Raw genomic sequence first — 14,873 nt, 5'->3', positions numbered from 1 at the left:
TTTTATAGTTTTCAGTGCTTACTTGTGTAGATTAAAAACATGAAATTAAAAAGGAGATAAATGTTAAGTGGTATTTTAGAATAAATTGAATAGCCATATCTCAAATAACTTTTTAATAATTTCTAATATTTTTGGTTGACTTGCTATCATATTTTTTATTATTTTTATAGCTTACAAAGAGCTTCTACTAGAATGATGTGTCAGCTCTTCTGTTTTTTTGTTTGCCTTATCAGTATTAGCTTCAATCTGATTTCTTTGTAGGATTATATTTGAGTTTCTTATCTACTTTGTGTTGGTAGTGTAGCTAAAACTAGATAATATAGTCCAAAATTCATTTAACTGGTCATACGTAAACTTCAGCATATTGCAACACCTTGAAGACTAATAAACTAATGAAGACAGCTATTCATATTTTCAGACTCAGAGTTTTTCTTGGCTAATGTTACAGACCATCAAACATGTTAAGAACACCAGTGTCAGTCCTCACTAAGTATTAGTAAAGTTTAACTTTTCTTCTGTTTGAATAAACATTACAGAAATTTTAATGTTATTTTCTCACAATCCAAAGGATTGCCTTGCCTGTAGGCATTCTATTTTGGAGACCACATCTAGGGGATTTCAATCCTAACAGCTTTTAACAACCATCTAACCACTGTTCTCTTAACTGTAGTCAATACATTAAGAGGAGAGGCACCTTTTTGTTTGTGTAGGAGGGCAAGAGTTTTTCTCTCATTCAAAAATTATTCTAATACATTTTACTGGCTTATATCTCATGATTTTATTATCTTCATAAAACACAAACATTCCAAAGAAGTTTATATACCTTTTCAAAAATCTTTTCACAAATATAGACTGGAGAACAGGTAACCCTGTTACTGGAAATTATCACCATTACTACTATACTTTAAAATATGTGATTTTTCTGTCTAAAAGGAGTATGTAGAGACCTTAGATTCTTCAGATGCAAAAGTTTCAGTTGTTTGGGTGACAGAATCATGCTGGTTCCTGGCGCAGTCTCAGTTACTCTTGATGTCTTGGTATAATTACTCATAGTGCCTCTTTCACTCCAGAGGTGTCCTTAAGAAGAGTAATTTCCTTTACTGATGGAATGAGAGAAAAAAAGCAGCGCAGGAAGATTCTGAATTACAACATCTGAACACCAGGAGGCGATACTGACCCAGGTGGCTTATGCAATATGGTTTTACAGGAAAGGTGGCTAATGATCAGTACTTGATTAATGTTAATTTCTTAATTTTTTTTAAGTGGAGGAAGGAATGAGTAGGTATTTGTAATAATTTTGAAATTTGCAAAACTGTAAATTGAATGAAATGATTATAATTTCTAAATCAAAATCAGACTAAAAGAAAATGACCTCACTGACTCTTATTACTTAGTAAATATTAGATTATGACACTAAAAAAACTGCCAGAACATTCATCACAGAGATTAACTGCAGATTCCACTGTAAAGTGATGATAATAACAGTACCTAATTCATTGGGCTAATCTGAGGATTAGATAAATTAATACATATAAATTAATACATGCTAATAAGCACATTCCTGGCCAATGCTAAAGTTTCAATAAATTATTCTTATTTTTTAATTAATATTGTAACTGTTACTTTCAATATGAAAAGCAGCTGCTTTTCTCAGTTCTCGTTCTTCATATTATGTCTGTCTTTTGTGAATAAATCAATATACTTACCATTGTTTGTTCAGACAAATGGTGAGAAACTGTTTCCTTCAAGTATGAGCTGATTTCTCTAAGGCAGTTGTTAACTTTAAATAAACTGTCAGAGTATCAGATAGTGAAACTATGGAATTTATTAAAATTTATGAAGATTATATGTACTATCACTTAGAGGCTGAAGATTTAAAGATATTTTTAGACATGGTTCCTGTCTAAAGAAACTCATACTCTAGAACAGTTTATCAGTCTTTTTTTTTGTTTTTTTCATTATCATCCCTGTAAGGAGGAAAAAAATAGTTAAATTAAAATTTATCTGAAATATTCTAATCAGTAAATCAAATTAGCTTAAACCCAATTTCTCTCTAGTGAGAGAAATTTTAAATAAGGAATAAAATTTTTTCAGGTAGGGTTGAGCTCTTGAGGGCCAATAACTACTGTGACATCTAAGATTGTTTTGGTGTCCCAGGAACCAGTTTTTGCCCCCATTAGAAGTGCATGGCCTAGGTGACAGCACTTAAAAGCATGTAACAGTCAATGTATATATTATATATAACCACTTCATTCCAAAATTGGATTTGAATTGGAATGAATGGAGTGAGAAGTTTCTGCACCAGGAAATCCTCACAGACTTAAGCACAACTTACTATTTAGTGATAACTTGATAAAATGAATTTGTTATTAAGACATGGTTTAAAGAATAGCCAGTATTATTAGCACATTTTAACTATGATACCATAAAGGTAAAGGACACTTTTCCACTACAGTGGAAATCATACTCTTCGAGGAATCAGAAAATTTGGATTTTTGTGCCAATACTGAATATTTTTGTGCCAATACTCATTATTTGATCAAGTCAAAACAGTTCCTCTGTATTGAGATACATATATTCATATGATTTTCTCCTTTAATCTGTTAATGTGATGAATTCAAAAGTAGATTTTTTTAAATGTTGAATAATTAAAAAAAGATCTGTTACAGTGATGAATTAAGGTGATAGATTTTCAATGCTTTATCATTCCTTTTAATCCAGGATAAATTCCATGTGTTCATGATACTGGTTTTTACACACTGATGAATTCAACTTCATATATTTTATGTGGCATTTTTATGCCTATGTTTGTTGGGAACATTGGTCTATAATTTTCTCTCTTATGCAATATTTGCCTAGATTGTATCTCATGATTTTATTGTCTTCATAAAACATGCTGGCAGTTAGGTGACAATTCTCTGTGGATCTCTGTGTGTCTGCATATCTTGCAAGCACGAGGCACCAACTGTCTCTGTTCTGACACTGGCAATCCTGTGTTCTCTTTTTACTCTCAAAAATGGTCTGCATAAAATTAGAATTCTTGGTGGTTTGATAAATCTAGCCTATAAAGTCTGTAGTCTTTGCAGGTGTGGTATAGATTTTTAAATATCAATTTCTTTAATAGTTGTTGGTATACTAATGTTTTCTAGCTATTCTTGAGTACATTTGATAATTTTTATATAGCAGTATCCATTCTATTCAAGTTTTTAAGTGAATTATACTAGAATTTCCCTGGCTGTGGTACATTTAGAGCTTTTCACAAATATTCTGGTCTCCTGAATGCCTGGCTTATTTGCACTTCTCTCTGCCCCTTATGATTTAGGCACGGCACGAGACTTGACAAATGAAAATGAATGTCCAAAGAAAATATTGTGTGTGTTGCTTCTGGGTAGCACATTCTTCAGTTTGAGATGCTGCAGCAGTCTTTCTCCCTCCTCCACAACAACCTGTAACGTATCCGGCAGAGGCTGCTCTGTCGTCCTGGGTCCTAAAGCTTAGGATGATGTGGAGCAGAGCACCCAGGGGTTAAGAGAGAAACTAATTCTGACTGGAAGTAATGAAGTGACTTTTAGAACTATTAAAGGAAAGGATGATAATCACAAAGTTGAAACTGATTTGTTTTCTCACTGGGGGAAAAAAAGATAAAGCTTGTGGACAAATTCATTGCATGAAATCAAAGAGTAAGAAAGAACTGTGAAGAAAATCTCCAAGTCACTATAAGATTTAGAAAGAATATAACGAAGAACTAGCATTCCAGAATCTCATACAGGTACTTCTGCCTCTTCATAAATTCTATTTTGTCAAAACCATTTTACCTCAGAAGGATTTCTTTTGTGTTCTAGAAAACAAAGCATGACTTTTTCTCTGCAAAATGTGGTTCAAATTTATATTTGTTGTCAAAGACCATAAAGTACTATATTTTGAAGATTCAGAGACAGAAAGACTGTCAACAATTATCTATTTCATTTTTGCAATTTTAGTAACCCGCAGTGCTTTGAGGATGGAGTGTTTGCAGAATATTCAGTGAGTGGATGGGTGAATGCCTGTATATAAGGATAGACTTCAGAGAACAGAATCAATCATTAGCATATTTTGAGAATGTCCCAAATCAAGCTTCTCAACTATATTTTCAGCATGTACTAAATATTATTTTGAATATATTCAAAATATATTTTGTAGTTCTTATGAAAAAAATTCTTTAGAGGTTAATTCAATTCAGTTCAGTTCAGTCGCTGAGTCGTGTCCAACTCTTTGTGACCCCATGGACTGCAGCACGCCAGGCCTCCCTGTCTATCACCAACTCCGGAGTTTACTCAAACTCATGTCCATTGAGTTGGTGATGCCATCCAGCCATCTCATCCTCTGTCGTCCCCTTCTCCTCCTGCCTTCAATCTTCCCCAGCATCAAGGTCTTTTCAAATTAGTCAGTTTTTCGCATCAGGTGGCCAAAGTACTGGAGTTTTAGCTTCAGCATCAGTCCTTCCAACAAATATTCAGGACTGATTTCCTTTAGGATGGACTGGTTGGATCTCCTTGCAGTCCCAGGGACTCTCAAGAGTCTTCTCCAACACTGCAGTTCAAAAGCATCAATTCTTCAGCACTCAGCTTTCCTTATAGTCCAACTCTCACATATGTACATGACTACGGGAAAAACCATAGCTTTGACTCTACAAATTTTTGCTGGCAAAGTGATGTCTCTGCTTTTTAATATGCTGGCTAGTTATGTCATAGCTTTCCTTTCAAGGAGCAAGCATCTTTTAATATCATGGATGCAGTCAACATCTACAGTAATTTTGGAACCCAAGAAAATCAAATCTGTCACTGTTTCCACTTTTTCTCCATCTATTTGCCATGAAGTGATGGGACCAGATGCCATGATCTTAGTGTTCTGAATGTTGAGTTTTAAGCTAGCTTTTTCACTCTTTTCTTTTACCCTCATCAAGAGGCTCTTTAGTTCCTTTTCATTTTCTGCCACTGGAGGTATCATTTGTATGTCTGAAGTTGTTGATATTTCTCCTGGCAATTTTGATTCCAGTTTGTGATTCATCCAGCCCAGCATTTCTCATGCTGTACTCTTAATATAAGTTAAATAAAGCAAGGTGATAATCTTTTCTTACTCCTTTTCAAATTTTGAACCAGTTTATTGTTCTATTTCTGCTTCTAACTGTTGTTTCTTGGCCTGCATACAGGTTTCTCAGGAGACAAGTAAGATGGTTTTGTATTTCCATCTCTTATAAGAATTTTCCATAGTTTGTTGTGATCCACACAGTCAAAGGCTTTAGCATAGTCAATGAAGCAGAAGTAGATGTTTTCCTCGAACTCCTTTGCTTTGTCCATGATCCAAAGAATGTTAGCAATGTGATCTCTGGTTCCCCTGCCTCTTTGAAAAAAGCTTGTACATCTGGAAGTTCTTGGTTCACGTACTGCTGAAAAAAAGGAGGTATATCCTATCTTTTATCTGTGATGGGACAGACAAAATATTAAAACTTGGTGTTTTATTGTTCTGCCTATTATATAATAATTTTGATGTGTCAAAATTTGATTGGTATAAGTAAGCCTTAGCAGTGGTGGATATTTTTAGTCACAAGCAGGTATACAGTTACTGTGTTAATAGACATGAAAAGTTAATGTAAAATGGATTTTAAATTTCATTTTATTTTCTATATCTTTAGGATCCCAGAATCAAACATTTATTAATCCTGCCAAATTAACTTTTTATATAGAATAGATTAATATATATTGCAGATTGAAACATATTCTATAACACATGATTTACTTTGAATATAGTTTATAAAGTTATCAGGCTAAATTATATAATTCTTAAATGTTTTGTTTCTGTAACCAGGTATGAAGTGAGAATCATGTCTTTTTTAAAAGAGTATTTTTAACTGTGATAAAACACAAATAACGTGAAATTTGACTTTTCTGGTACACAATTCAGTGGCATTAATTACATTCACAAAGTTATACAATAAAAAAACCGGTGGTCTGGTATTCCCATACAATTATTGCCACTATTTATTTCTAAAAAAATTTTCCATTACCACAAAGAGAAACTCTGTAGCCATTAAGCAATAATTCCCCAATTGCCTACTCTCCTTTGCTCCTGGCATCTCTAATCTACTTTTCTGTCTCTATGAATTTGCCTATTCTAAGATATTTCATGGGCTTCCCAGGTGGCTCATTGATAAAGAATATGTCTGCCAATACAGGAGACATGGGTTTGATCCCTGAGTCAGGAAGAGCCCCTGGAGAAGGAAATGGCTACCAACTCCAGTATCCTTGCCTGGAAAATCCCATGGGCAGTGGAGCCTGGTGGGCTACAGACTGTGGGGTTGCAAAGAGTCAGACATGACTGAATGACTAAACAACAACAAGATATTTCATAGAAGTGGGATCATACAACATTCATCCTTTTTGCTAGCTTATTTCACTCAACATTTTAAAGGTTCACTGATACTACATAATATATCAAAACCTCATTCTTTTCTATGGCTGAATAATATTTCATTGTATGTCTATACCACATTTTGTTTATCCATTAATTTGTTCTTATGTATTTGGGTTGTTTACATCTGTTGGCTATAGTGAATAATGCTGCAATGAACAGTGGCAAACAAGTATCTGTTTTGAGTCCCTCTTTTTAATTCCTATGGGTATATACCCAAGAGTAGAATTGCTATGGGTATATACCCAAGAGTAGAATTGCTATGTTACATGGTAATTCTATGTTTAGCATTTTGAGGACACTTCAAACTTTTTTTTTCAGCAAAATATATCATTTTGCATTCCTGTTAGCAATACCCAAGGGTTCCAATTTCTGCATATCCTTGCCAACACTTGTTATTTTTTAAAAAAATTATAATGATAATAATAGGTGTGATTCTCACTGTCATTTTGATTTACATTAATCACCCTAGTGACTAATGATGTATAATTTTTCATGTGCTTATTGGCTATTTGTATATATTCTTTAAAAGGATGTCTATTCAAGTCCATTGCCCATTTTTTAATTGAGTTATGTGTCTTCTTCAGTTCTTTATATATTGCAGGTATTAAACCATTATCAGATATGATTTGCAAACATTTTCTCCCATTGTGTTGGCTATCTTTTCACCTTCTTGAAAATGTCCTTCTGATGCACAAAATTTTACCTTTGATGAAGTTCAATTTATTTGCTTATGTTTTGGTGTCATATCTAACTCTACTGGCCATGAATATTTACCTTTGTATTTTCTTTTAAGAGTTTTATGTTTTACATTTAGGCCACTGATCTATTTTGAGTTAGTTTTTACACATAGTATGAGGTTAAATGGTCCAATTTTATTCTTTTCCATGTTGAAATCCACTTGTTCTAGCATTATTTGTTGAAGAGACTCTCCCCAATGAATGGCCTTAGCACCCTTTCCAAAAATCAAGTGGCCATAGACATATGGGTTTATTTCTAGAATTACTATTCCATTTCTATTCCATACTCTTTTGCTAGTTTCATTCTGTTTTGATTCCTATAGTAAGTTTTTTTTTTTCTTTTAATAAATTTATTTTAGTTGGGGGCTAATTACTTTACAATATTGTAGTAGTTTTTGCCATACATTGACATGAATCAGCCATGGGTTTACATGTGTTCCCCATCCTGAACCCCCCTCCCACCTCCCTCCCCATCCCATCCCTCTGGGTCATCCCATTGCCCCAGCCCTGAGCATTTGTCTCATGCATCGAACATGGAATGGTGTTCTGTTTCACATATGATAATATACATGTTTCAATGCTATTGTCCCAGAGCGTCCCACTCTCACCTTCTCCCTCAGAGTCCTTAAGACTGTTCTATGCATCTGTGTCTCTTATTCTGTCTCACATATAGGGTTATCATTATCATCTTTCAAATTCCATATATATGCACTAGTATACTGTATTGGTGTTTTTCTTTCTGGCTTACTTCACTCTGTATAATGAGTTCCAGTTTCATCCATCTCAATAGAACAGATTCAAATGTATTTTTTTTAATGGCTGAGTAATATTGATTCCTATAGTAAGTTTTGAAAATGAAAGTGTGAGTCTACAACAGTGTGGTTTATTTTCAAGGTTTATTTTTTGTTTGTTTGTTTACTCAGGGCCCTTTGATATTAAGGACCAAGTTTTCCATTTCTACAAAAAGGGCTCTTATAATTTTGATAGACATTGCATTGAATCTACAGATAGCTGTAGCTAGTACTGATACCTTAACAATACTAAGTCTTCTAATCCATGAATATAGGATATCTTTCCTTTTATTTAGGTCTTAATTTCCTTTAGCTATGTTTTATAGTTCTTATTATATGTCTTTCACATCCTTGGTTAAAGTTTTTCCTAGTTATTTATTTTAGATGCTAGTATAAGTGAAACTACTTTCTTAATATCCTGTTCAGGTTGTTCTCTATTGGTGAACACAACTCATTTCTGTGTGTTGATACTGTAACCTGACACTTTGCTGAATATTTTATTAGCTCTAGTAGTTTTCTTTTAGATTCTCTGGGATTTTTTTCTATATAAGTTTGTTTCTACCTTTCCAATTTGAATTCCTTTAAATTCTTGTTCTTATCTATCTTCTGGCTAGAATTCTTAACACAGTGTTGAATAGCAGTGGTGAAAGCAGGCATCCTTGTCTTGTTTTTAATCTTAGGGGGAAAGCTTTCAGTCTTTCACACTGAGTTTGATGTTAGCTGTTTTTTTTTTTTGTTTTTTTGTTTTTTTTTAAATAAATGCCCTTTGTCATGTTGAGGAAGTTCCTTTCTATTCCTAGTATTCTGAATTTTTTGTAAAAAAAAAAAAAGATTTTGTCAAATGCCCTTATGCATTTTATGGTATATTACATTGGTTTTCTTATGTTAGACCACTCTAGCATACCTGGGATAAATACTATTTGGTCATGTTGTACAATCAGTTCATTAGTAATTTTTAGAGGATTTTGCATCTATATTTATAAGGGATATTGCTCTGTAATCTTTTTTTGTGATGTTGTATACAGCTTTCAAATTGGGGCAATACTGATCTCCTAGAATGAGATAGGAACTAGTCTCTTCAATTTTGTGTAAGAGTTTAAGAAAGAATGTTGTTACTTCTTTAAATTTTGGTAAAATTCTCCAGTGATGTCATTTGGTCCCTGATTTTTGGGGGGATTTTTGATTACTGATTCAAGTTCTTTTCATGTTGTAAATGTGTTGAGGTTTTCTATTTATTCTTAAGAAGTTTAGCTACTTTGTGTTTCTAGAAATTTGTTCATTTCATCTAGGTTATCTAATTTGTTGTCATATAACTGCTTATAGTATTCTCTTGTACTATTTTTCTTTTCTGTAAGGTTGATAGTGATGCCTCTACTTTATTTCTGATTCTAGTTATTTGCATATTCTTTTTTCTTTTCAATCTAGCTAAAGGGTTGCCAACTCTTGATCTTTTAAAAGAACTAACTTTTGGTTTTGTTGATTTTCTCCATTGTTTTTCTATTCTGTATTTCATTTACCTCCATTCTAATCTTTACGTTCCTTACGTCTGCTAGTTTGGGGTCTGGATTGCTCTTCTTTTACTAGTTCCACAAGCTATGAAATTATGTTATTGGTTCGAGATTTTTGTCTCTTTTAATATAGGTGTTATATAAATTTTCCTCTGAGCACTGCATCTCATAAGTTTTGGTATGTTTTATATTTTCATTCATCTTGACATATTTTTTTCTCCAGTTTTTTAATATTGAATATATTTGACATATGGGCTTTCCATGGTTCAGATAGTAAGGAGTTCCCCTGCAATGCAGGAGACCAGGGTTCAATCCCTGGGTCAGGAAGATCCCACTCCAGTACTCTTGCCCAGAGAATTCCATGGACAGAAGAGCCTGGTAGGCTCAGCCTGGTGGGTTGCAAAGAGCTGGATATGACTGAGCAATAACTCTTTCACTTCATATTTGACATATAACATTCTATAAATTTAACGTGTCAATTTAATACACTTATACATTGTAATATGATTGCCACTGCAGTAATACTTAGCACCTCTATCACACTGCATAGTTATCCCTTTTGTTCAGTGTGCGGGATAATGTTTAGTCTCTCAGCAAGTTTGATTGTAGTACATTATTCATTAGGCTGTGCACTAGATCTCTTTGGCTTATTTATTACTTGTTACAAGGTTGGACCCTTAAACAACTTCAGTCTTATTCTTCCACATTCCCACTATCCACTGCTAACCATCATTTTACTCTTTTTCTTTTTTTTAATGATTTTTACTTTTTTAGAGGCCACACAAGTCAATTTATATGGTATTTGTTTTTCTCTGACTTATCTCAGTTGGCATAATTTACTTGAGGTCCATGTTGACTAGTCCGTCCATGTTGTCACAAATCAGAGGATGTCTTCCTTTCTCTTGGCTGAATATAATTCCATTGTATATATACATCATATATTTCTTATCCATTCATCCACTGATGGGCATTTAAGTTTCCATATCTTGGCTATTGTGAATAATCCTGAAGTAAAAATGGGTATACATATATATCTTCAAAATCCTGTTTTCATTTCCTTTAGGTATATACCCAGATGTGTAATTGCTATATGATAGATTTTTAATGTTTTAAAACCTCTATGTTATTTTCCATAGTGGTTGGACCAATTTAAATTCCCACCAACAGTGTATAAAGGTTCTCTTTTCATCACATCTTCACAAGCATCTGTTGCCTCTATCTTCTGAATGATAGTCATCCTAACAGGTGTGAAGTGATATCGTGTTTTTGATTTGCATTTCCATGATGATTAGTGATGTTAAGCATCTTTTCATGTGCCTGTTGGCTATTCTTATGTCCTCTCTGGAAAAAGTTTAGTTCTGCCCTTTTAAAAATTGTTTATCTTTTTTTATTAGTTATATAAGTTCTTTATATATTTTGGATATTAATCCCTTCTAATAATGGCTAAAATTTTTCTCCCCATCTGTAAGTTGTCTTTTAATTTCATTATAAAAAGAAAACATGCTGGTGGCAGAGTATAGGGCGGTGTGGCTTTGGCATCTGGGGCACTGGGTGTGCCCATGGCTCAGTAGGGAGATCTTTGAATTAAGGAGTATCAGAGGTCTGTGGCTTGACCTTTTATTGAAATCCCTGGGCAGAGAGCAGAAAATGTGTTCCTTCAGTTCTCTCTGTGTGTCTTCTTCCCTTTTCTGTGACCTCCCATGGTCATGGTGGTCTCTTCTCAAAAAGAACACTGTGTTCTGTGCAGCTGCAGCCTGTGTGGCCTGGTAGACTTTCACTCACCACTCTCTTTCCACCTCCTTTTAGAGCGGTCACTCCTGCCAGGTACTGCTGCTGTCTCCCTTGGCGTCGGAGCCTTTTCCAAGGTCCAATCTACCCACTTCCGGATGCACAGATGGATGGATCTTGTGGGTGTCCAGAGGCATTTTTGCTTAGTTACTGATATCCAAAGAGCTCTAAATTGAAGGACAGATAAAAAAGGAACTCACAGTGCCGTGATTTTGACATCACTCCATCTTGAGGTATCTTCTAATTTCCTTTGCACTTTACTCTTTGATCCTCTGGTTGTTTAAAATGTGTTAATTTCCACATATTTGTGAGATTTTCAATTTTCCTTTATTGATTTCTAGTTTATTTCATTGTGGTTAAGCGAATACTTTGATTTCAATCTTTTAAAATTTATCAAGACATGTCTTGGGGCAGTACCATCTCTTTTTAACTTTTATAAATTAATTATAAACTTAAGTCCAAAAAATGAATATGATTTATTTTTCCCCTTAATTTTGGAGGACTATACTACTTGTTATTGTTATGTATAAAAACATAACTATAATATTAGAAAATACATAACTATGTTTTATACATAATATGGGTTTATATTTGGAGAAGGAAATGGCAACCCACTCCAGTATTCTTGCCTGGAGAATCCCCATGGACAGAGGAGCCTGGCAGCCACAGTCCATGGGGTCGCAAGAGTCGGACATGACTTAGCGACTAAACCACCACCACCATGGGTTTATATTATTCTATTTCTAACTGGCCATAATTGAGCTAGATGTGGTATATTTTATTTATGATGCCAAGATAAATATATAATAAATACCAGAAAACCACTTGTCTATTAAAAAGTGAATAACCACTATGAAATCACTTAGTGGTATTAGTTTTGAGTGAGTGGTTGTCTAAGATTTAGACAATCCCTAGTTTTTGTGTTTTATTTTAAACAAAAAGTATTATATAAAATGTATGTTCAATTAGATATAATGTTTTATGCTAAAAATTGAGCATATTTTGCATGTAACAAGATTTAATGGTTTTCTTATGTAAAATAAAATCTTATTTTCCTTGATTTATAATAACATGGAATTCAGAATAACTAGATTTTATCAATGAGTCTAGTTACACAGCTCTAATGCTAAAAATTGAGGTTCAGTGGTAAATTTTTACAGTAAATTTAGTCTGGAAATCTTAACCTAATATCCAACATATTACAAAGGTTATCTCGTGCCAGGAAATGTTACAAAGAAAATCATTTAGGTTGTGAAACAGTGTTTTGGATCATGATAATTGTGAGTAAGTCCTTTAAAATAAATATGTTCTTCAATTTACAAATTAAAAATACAAAAAGAGCTTGAGGCTTTGACAGTTTATTGGTTTGCCATGGGTCATACTGGAAGTGATGAGGCTGGATCATAAAGCTAGTTTTTGTTACTATGTCTATGATAGTACATTAAATTTCAGATATTTCAAAATGTAAGATAATGCAAAATTCTCTCATTAGCTTGACATTTTATGTTGAAACTATTTCAAACTGCCTTTTGAGAAGATAATTATTTTAAATCCATTTTGCTGCATATATAAATATATACTACCTTATTTTAAAAATCTTTTCTCTGACACTAAAATACTGAGTAACCTGGTTAGTTAGAAGCCACTGAGGTAGGAGTCAACCAAAAGGGCAATGCAGGAGTTTCCTGAGCTCTCCTACTCCCACAGACAAAATGAATGTAGATCTACACATGGAGAAATTCCCTCTGATGCTACACACCAGATGAATGAAAAAATAGCCACACTGAAGCGGGTCTGAAAGGCCAAGGCACACTCTTGTCATAAACCCGTTCCTCACACAGTACTGTATAATTGGGAATGAACCCCCAGCTCATCCCTGAGGAACAAAGGGTTTGGACTCTACATCTAGTACTCCAATATATTTGAGACATTCAATAGAGGGAGTTTCAAAACACCCACCTCAGAAATCTAACCGGGCTTATGTACATGAGATCCAGGAGATAATAACAAAGAAGCAATTATTAATAGGCATACTAGCACTGCCATGGCTATCTCCCAAGGGCTCAGTGTGGAAGGATCAGGCAAGATCACTCATATGCCAGTCTTTCCCTGAATAGAACTTTATCTGCATACTTTACAAGTTGCTGCCTAGGGCCAGGCTTCTAATTAGAGAGCTCTAGGGGCTGGCCTGCATCTTCCCAAGGAACGTCAGTGGATACACCTGTCCTGACTTCTCTGTCCACCTGATTAAAGTCACTAGTACTCACTTGAGCAGGTACACACATCTGCACACCAATTTTATGCCTGCCAAACAAGGTATGGGTCCCCATATCAACTGACTCTGATAGTTATTTAAAGGGCTTCCATTCATAAGTCCTATAGGACGACAGCAAACAAAGTAGCAATTCTTAACTGGCTATTCCACCAAGGCTCAGTGCAGATGGAGAAGACAAAATAGCCTGTCTTTCTCTGAAAGGGGTTTAATCAAAAAACCCAAAAGAACTTTTTGGCCAACCCAATAAAATAAAAAAAATGAGAGGGAAGTTAAAACCAGCACCACAGAAATACAAAGGATCAAAAGGGATTATTATGACAATTATATGCCAATAAAATGAATAATCTAGAAGAAATGGATGAATTCCTAGAAACTTACAGTCTCCCAAGACCAAATCAGAATGAAACACAAAATATGAATTCACCAAATGCCAGTCATGAAACTGAATAAGTAATTTAAAAACTCCAGCAAACAAAAGTCCAGAATCAGAAGGCTTCATAGGTGAATTCTATCAAACATTAAAAAGGAATTAAGCCTATCTTTTTCAAACCCTTCCAAACTCATTTTCCTAGGCCAGAATTGCCCTGATAACAAAAGCCAGACAAAAACACTGCAAGAAAGGAAAATTATGGGTCAATATCCCTGATGAATACAGATACATAAAACCTCGACAAAATGTTGGGAAATCAAATCCAGTAAAACATTAAGAGGCTCAGAGAACATGATCATTTACAATTTACCTCAGCAATATAAGAATGGCTCTGTATCCTCAAATTAGTTGTTGTGATATACCACATGATCATCTTAATAGATGTTGAAAATGCCTCTGATGAATTTAATATCCAAAAAAATTTAATATCCATTTACTGAAAAAATTCTCAAAGTGAGTATATAGGAAACATACTTCAACATTACACTGTCACTCTATATCCATCAGAATGGCTATTATTAAAAAGATATCAAGTGTTGGCAAGGATGTAGAATAATGAAAACCCTCATACACTGTTGGTACAAATGTAGATTGGTGCGACCACTATGGAAAACAGTATGGAGTTTCCTCAAAAATCAAAAATAGAACTTATCATGTTATCCAACAATTCCAGTTCTGAGTATTTTTCCAAAGAAAATGAAAACAGAATTTGAAAAGATGTATGCATCCCTACATACATGGAGAAGGGCATGGCAAACCACTTCAGTATTCTTGCCTTGAGAACCCCATGAACAGTATGAAAAGGCAAAAAGATATGACACTGAAAGATGAACTGCCTAGGTCAGTAGGTGCCCAATATGCTACTGGAGAAGAACAGAGAAATAATTCCACAAA

At 34.2% G+C, this 14,873-nt stretch overlaps 2 protein-coding genes across 51 annotated transcripts in view; one reads left to right on the top strand and one right to left on the bottom strand.

Annotated features, from left to right (window-relative positions):
* The window catches only part of SREK1IP1 (SREK1 interacting protein 1), a 374,836-nt gene extending 371,233 nt beyond the window's left edge, over positions 1-3,603 (top strand). Inside the window, exons 14-15 of the mRNA XM_081518356.1 lie at positions 1,071-1,181; positions 3,323-3,603. The gene's annotated coding sequence lies outside the window, so the exon portion shown is untranslated. The remainder of the gene's footprint in view (positions 1-1,070; positions 1,182-3,322) is intronic.
* The window catches only part of RNF180 (ring finger protein 180), a 256,780-nt gene that overhangs the window by 11,104 nt on the left and 230,803 nt on the right, over positions 1-14,873 (bottom strand). For 11 of the 50 annotated variants that reach the window (XR_014061731.1, XR_014061724.1, XR_014061728.1 and 8 more), the window contains one exon: positions 1,707-1,967. The exons of 24 other annotated variants lie outside the window; for them this stretch is intronic. Coding sequence is in view for 10 of the 26 variants with exons in the window: in XM_081518245.1 (XP_081374371.1) it covers positions 5,160-5,425 (266 nt within the window). In the remaining 16 variants the exon portion in view is untranslated. Of the gene's footprint in view, positions 1-947; positions 1,101-1,706; positions 1,968-2,492; positions 5,426-11,268; positions 11,442-14,873 lie in introns of those variants that run through there. 15 more of the 50 variants (XM_081518245.1, XM_081518249.1, XM_081518242.1 and 12 more) reach the window with 4 other exon arrangements.

Source organism: Giraffa tippelskirchi, chromosome 8 (assembly GCF_054371585.1).
Source record: "Giraffa tippelskirchi isolate mGirTip1 chromosome 8, T2T-mGirTip1v1.2.pri, whole genome shotgun sequence".
NCBI lineage: Eukaryota > Metazoa > Chordata > Mammalia > Artiodactyla > Giraffidae > Giraffa > Giraffa tippelskirchi.
Note: the sequence above shows the minus strand (reverse complement) of the source record. Positions and strands in the feature narration are given on the sequence as shown.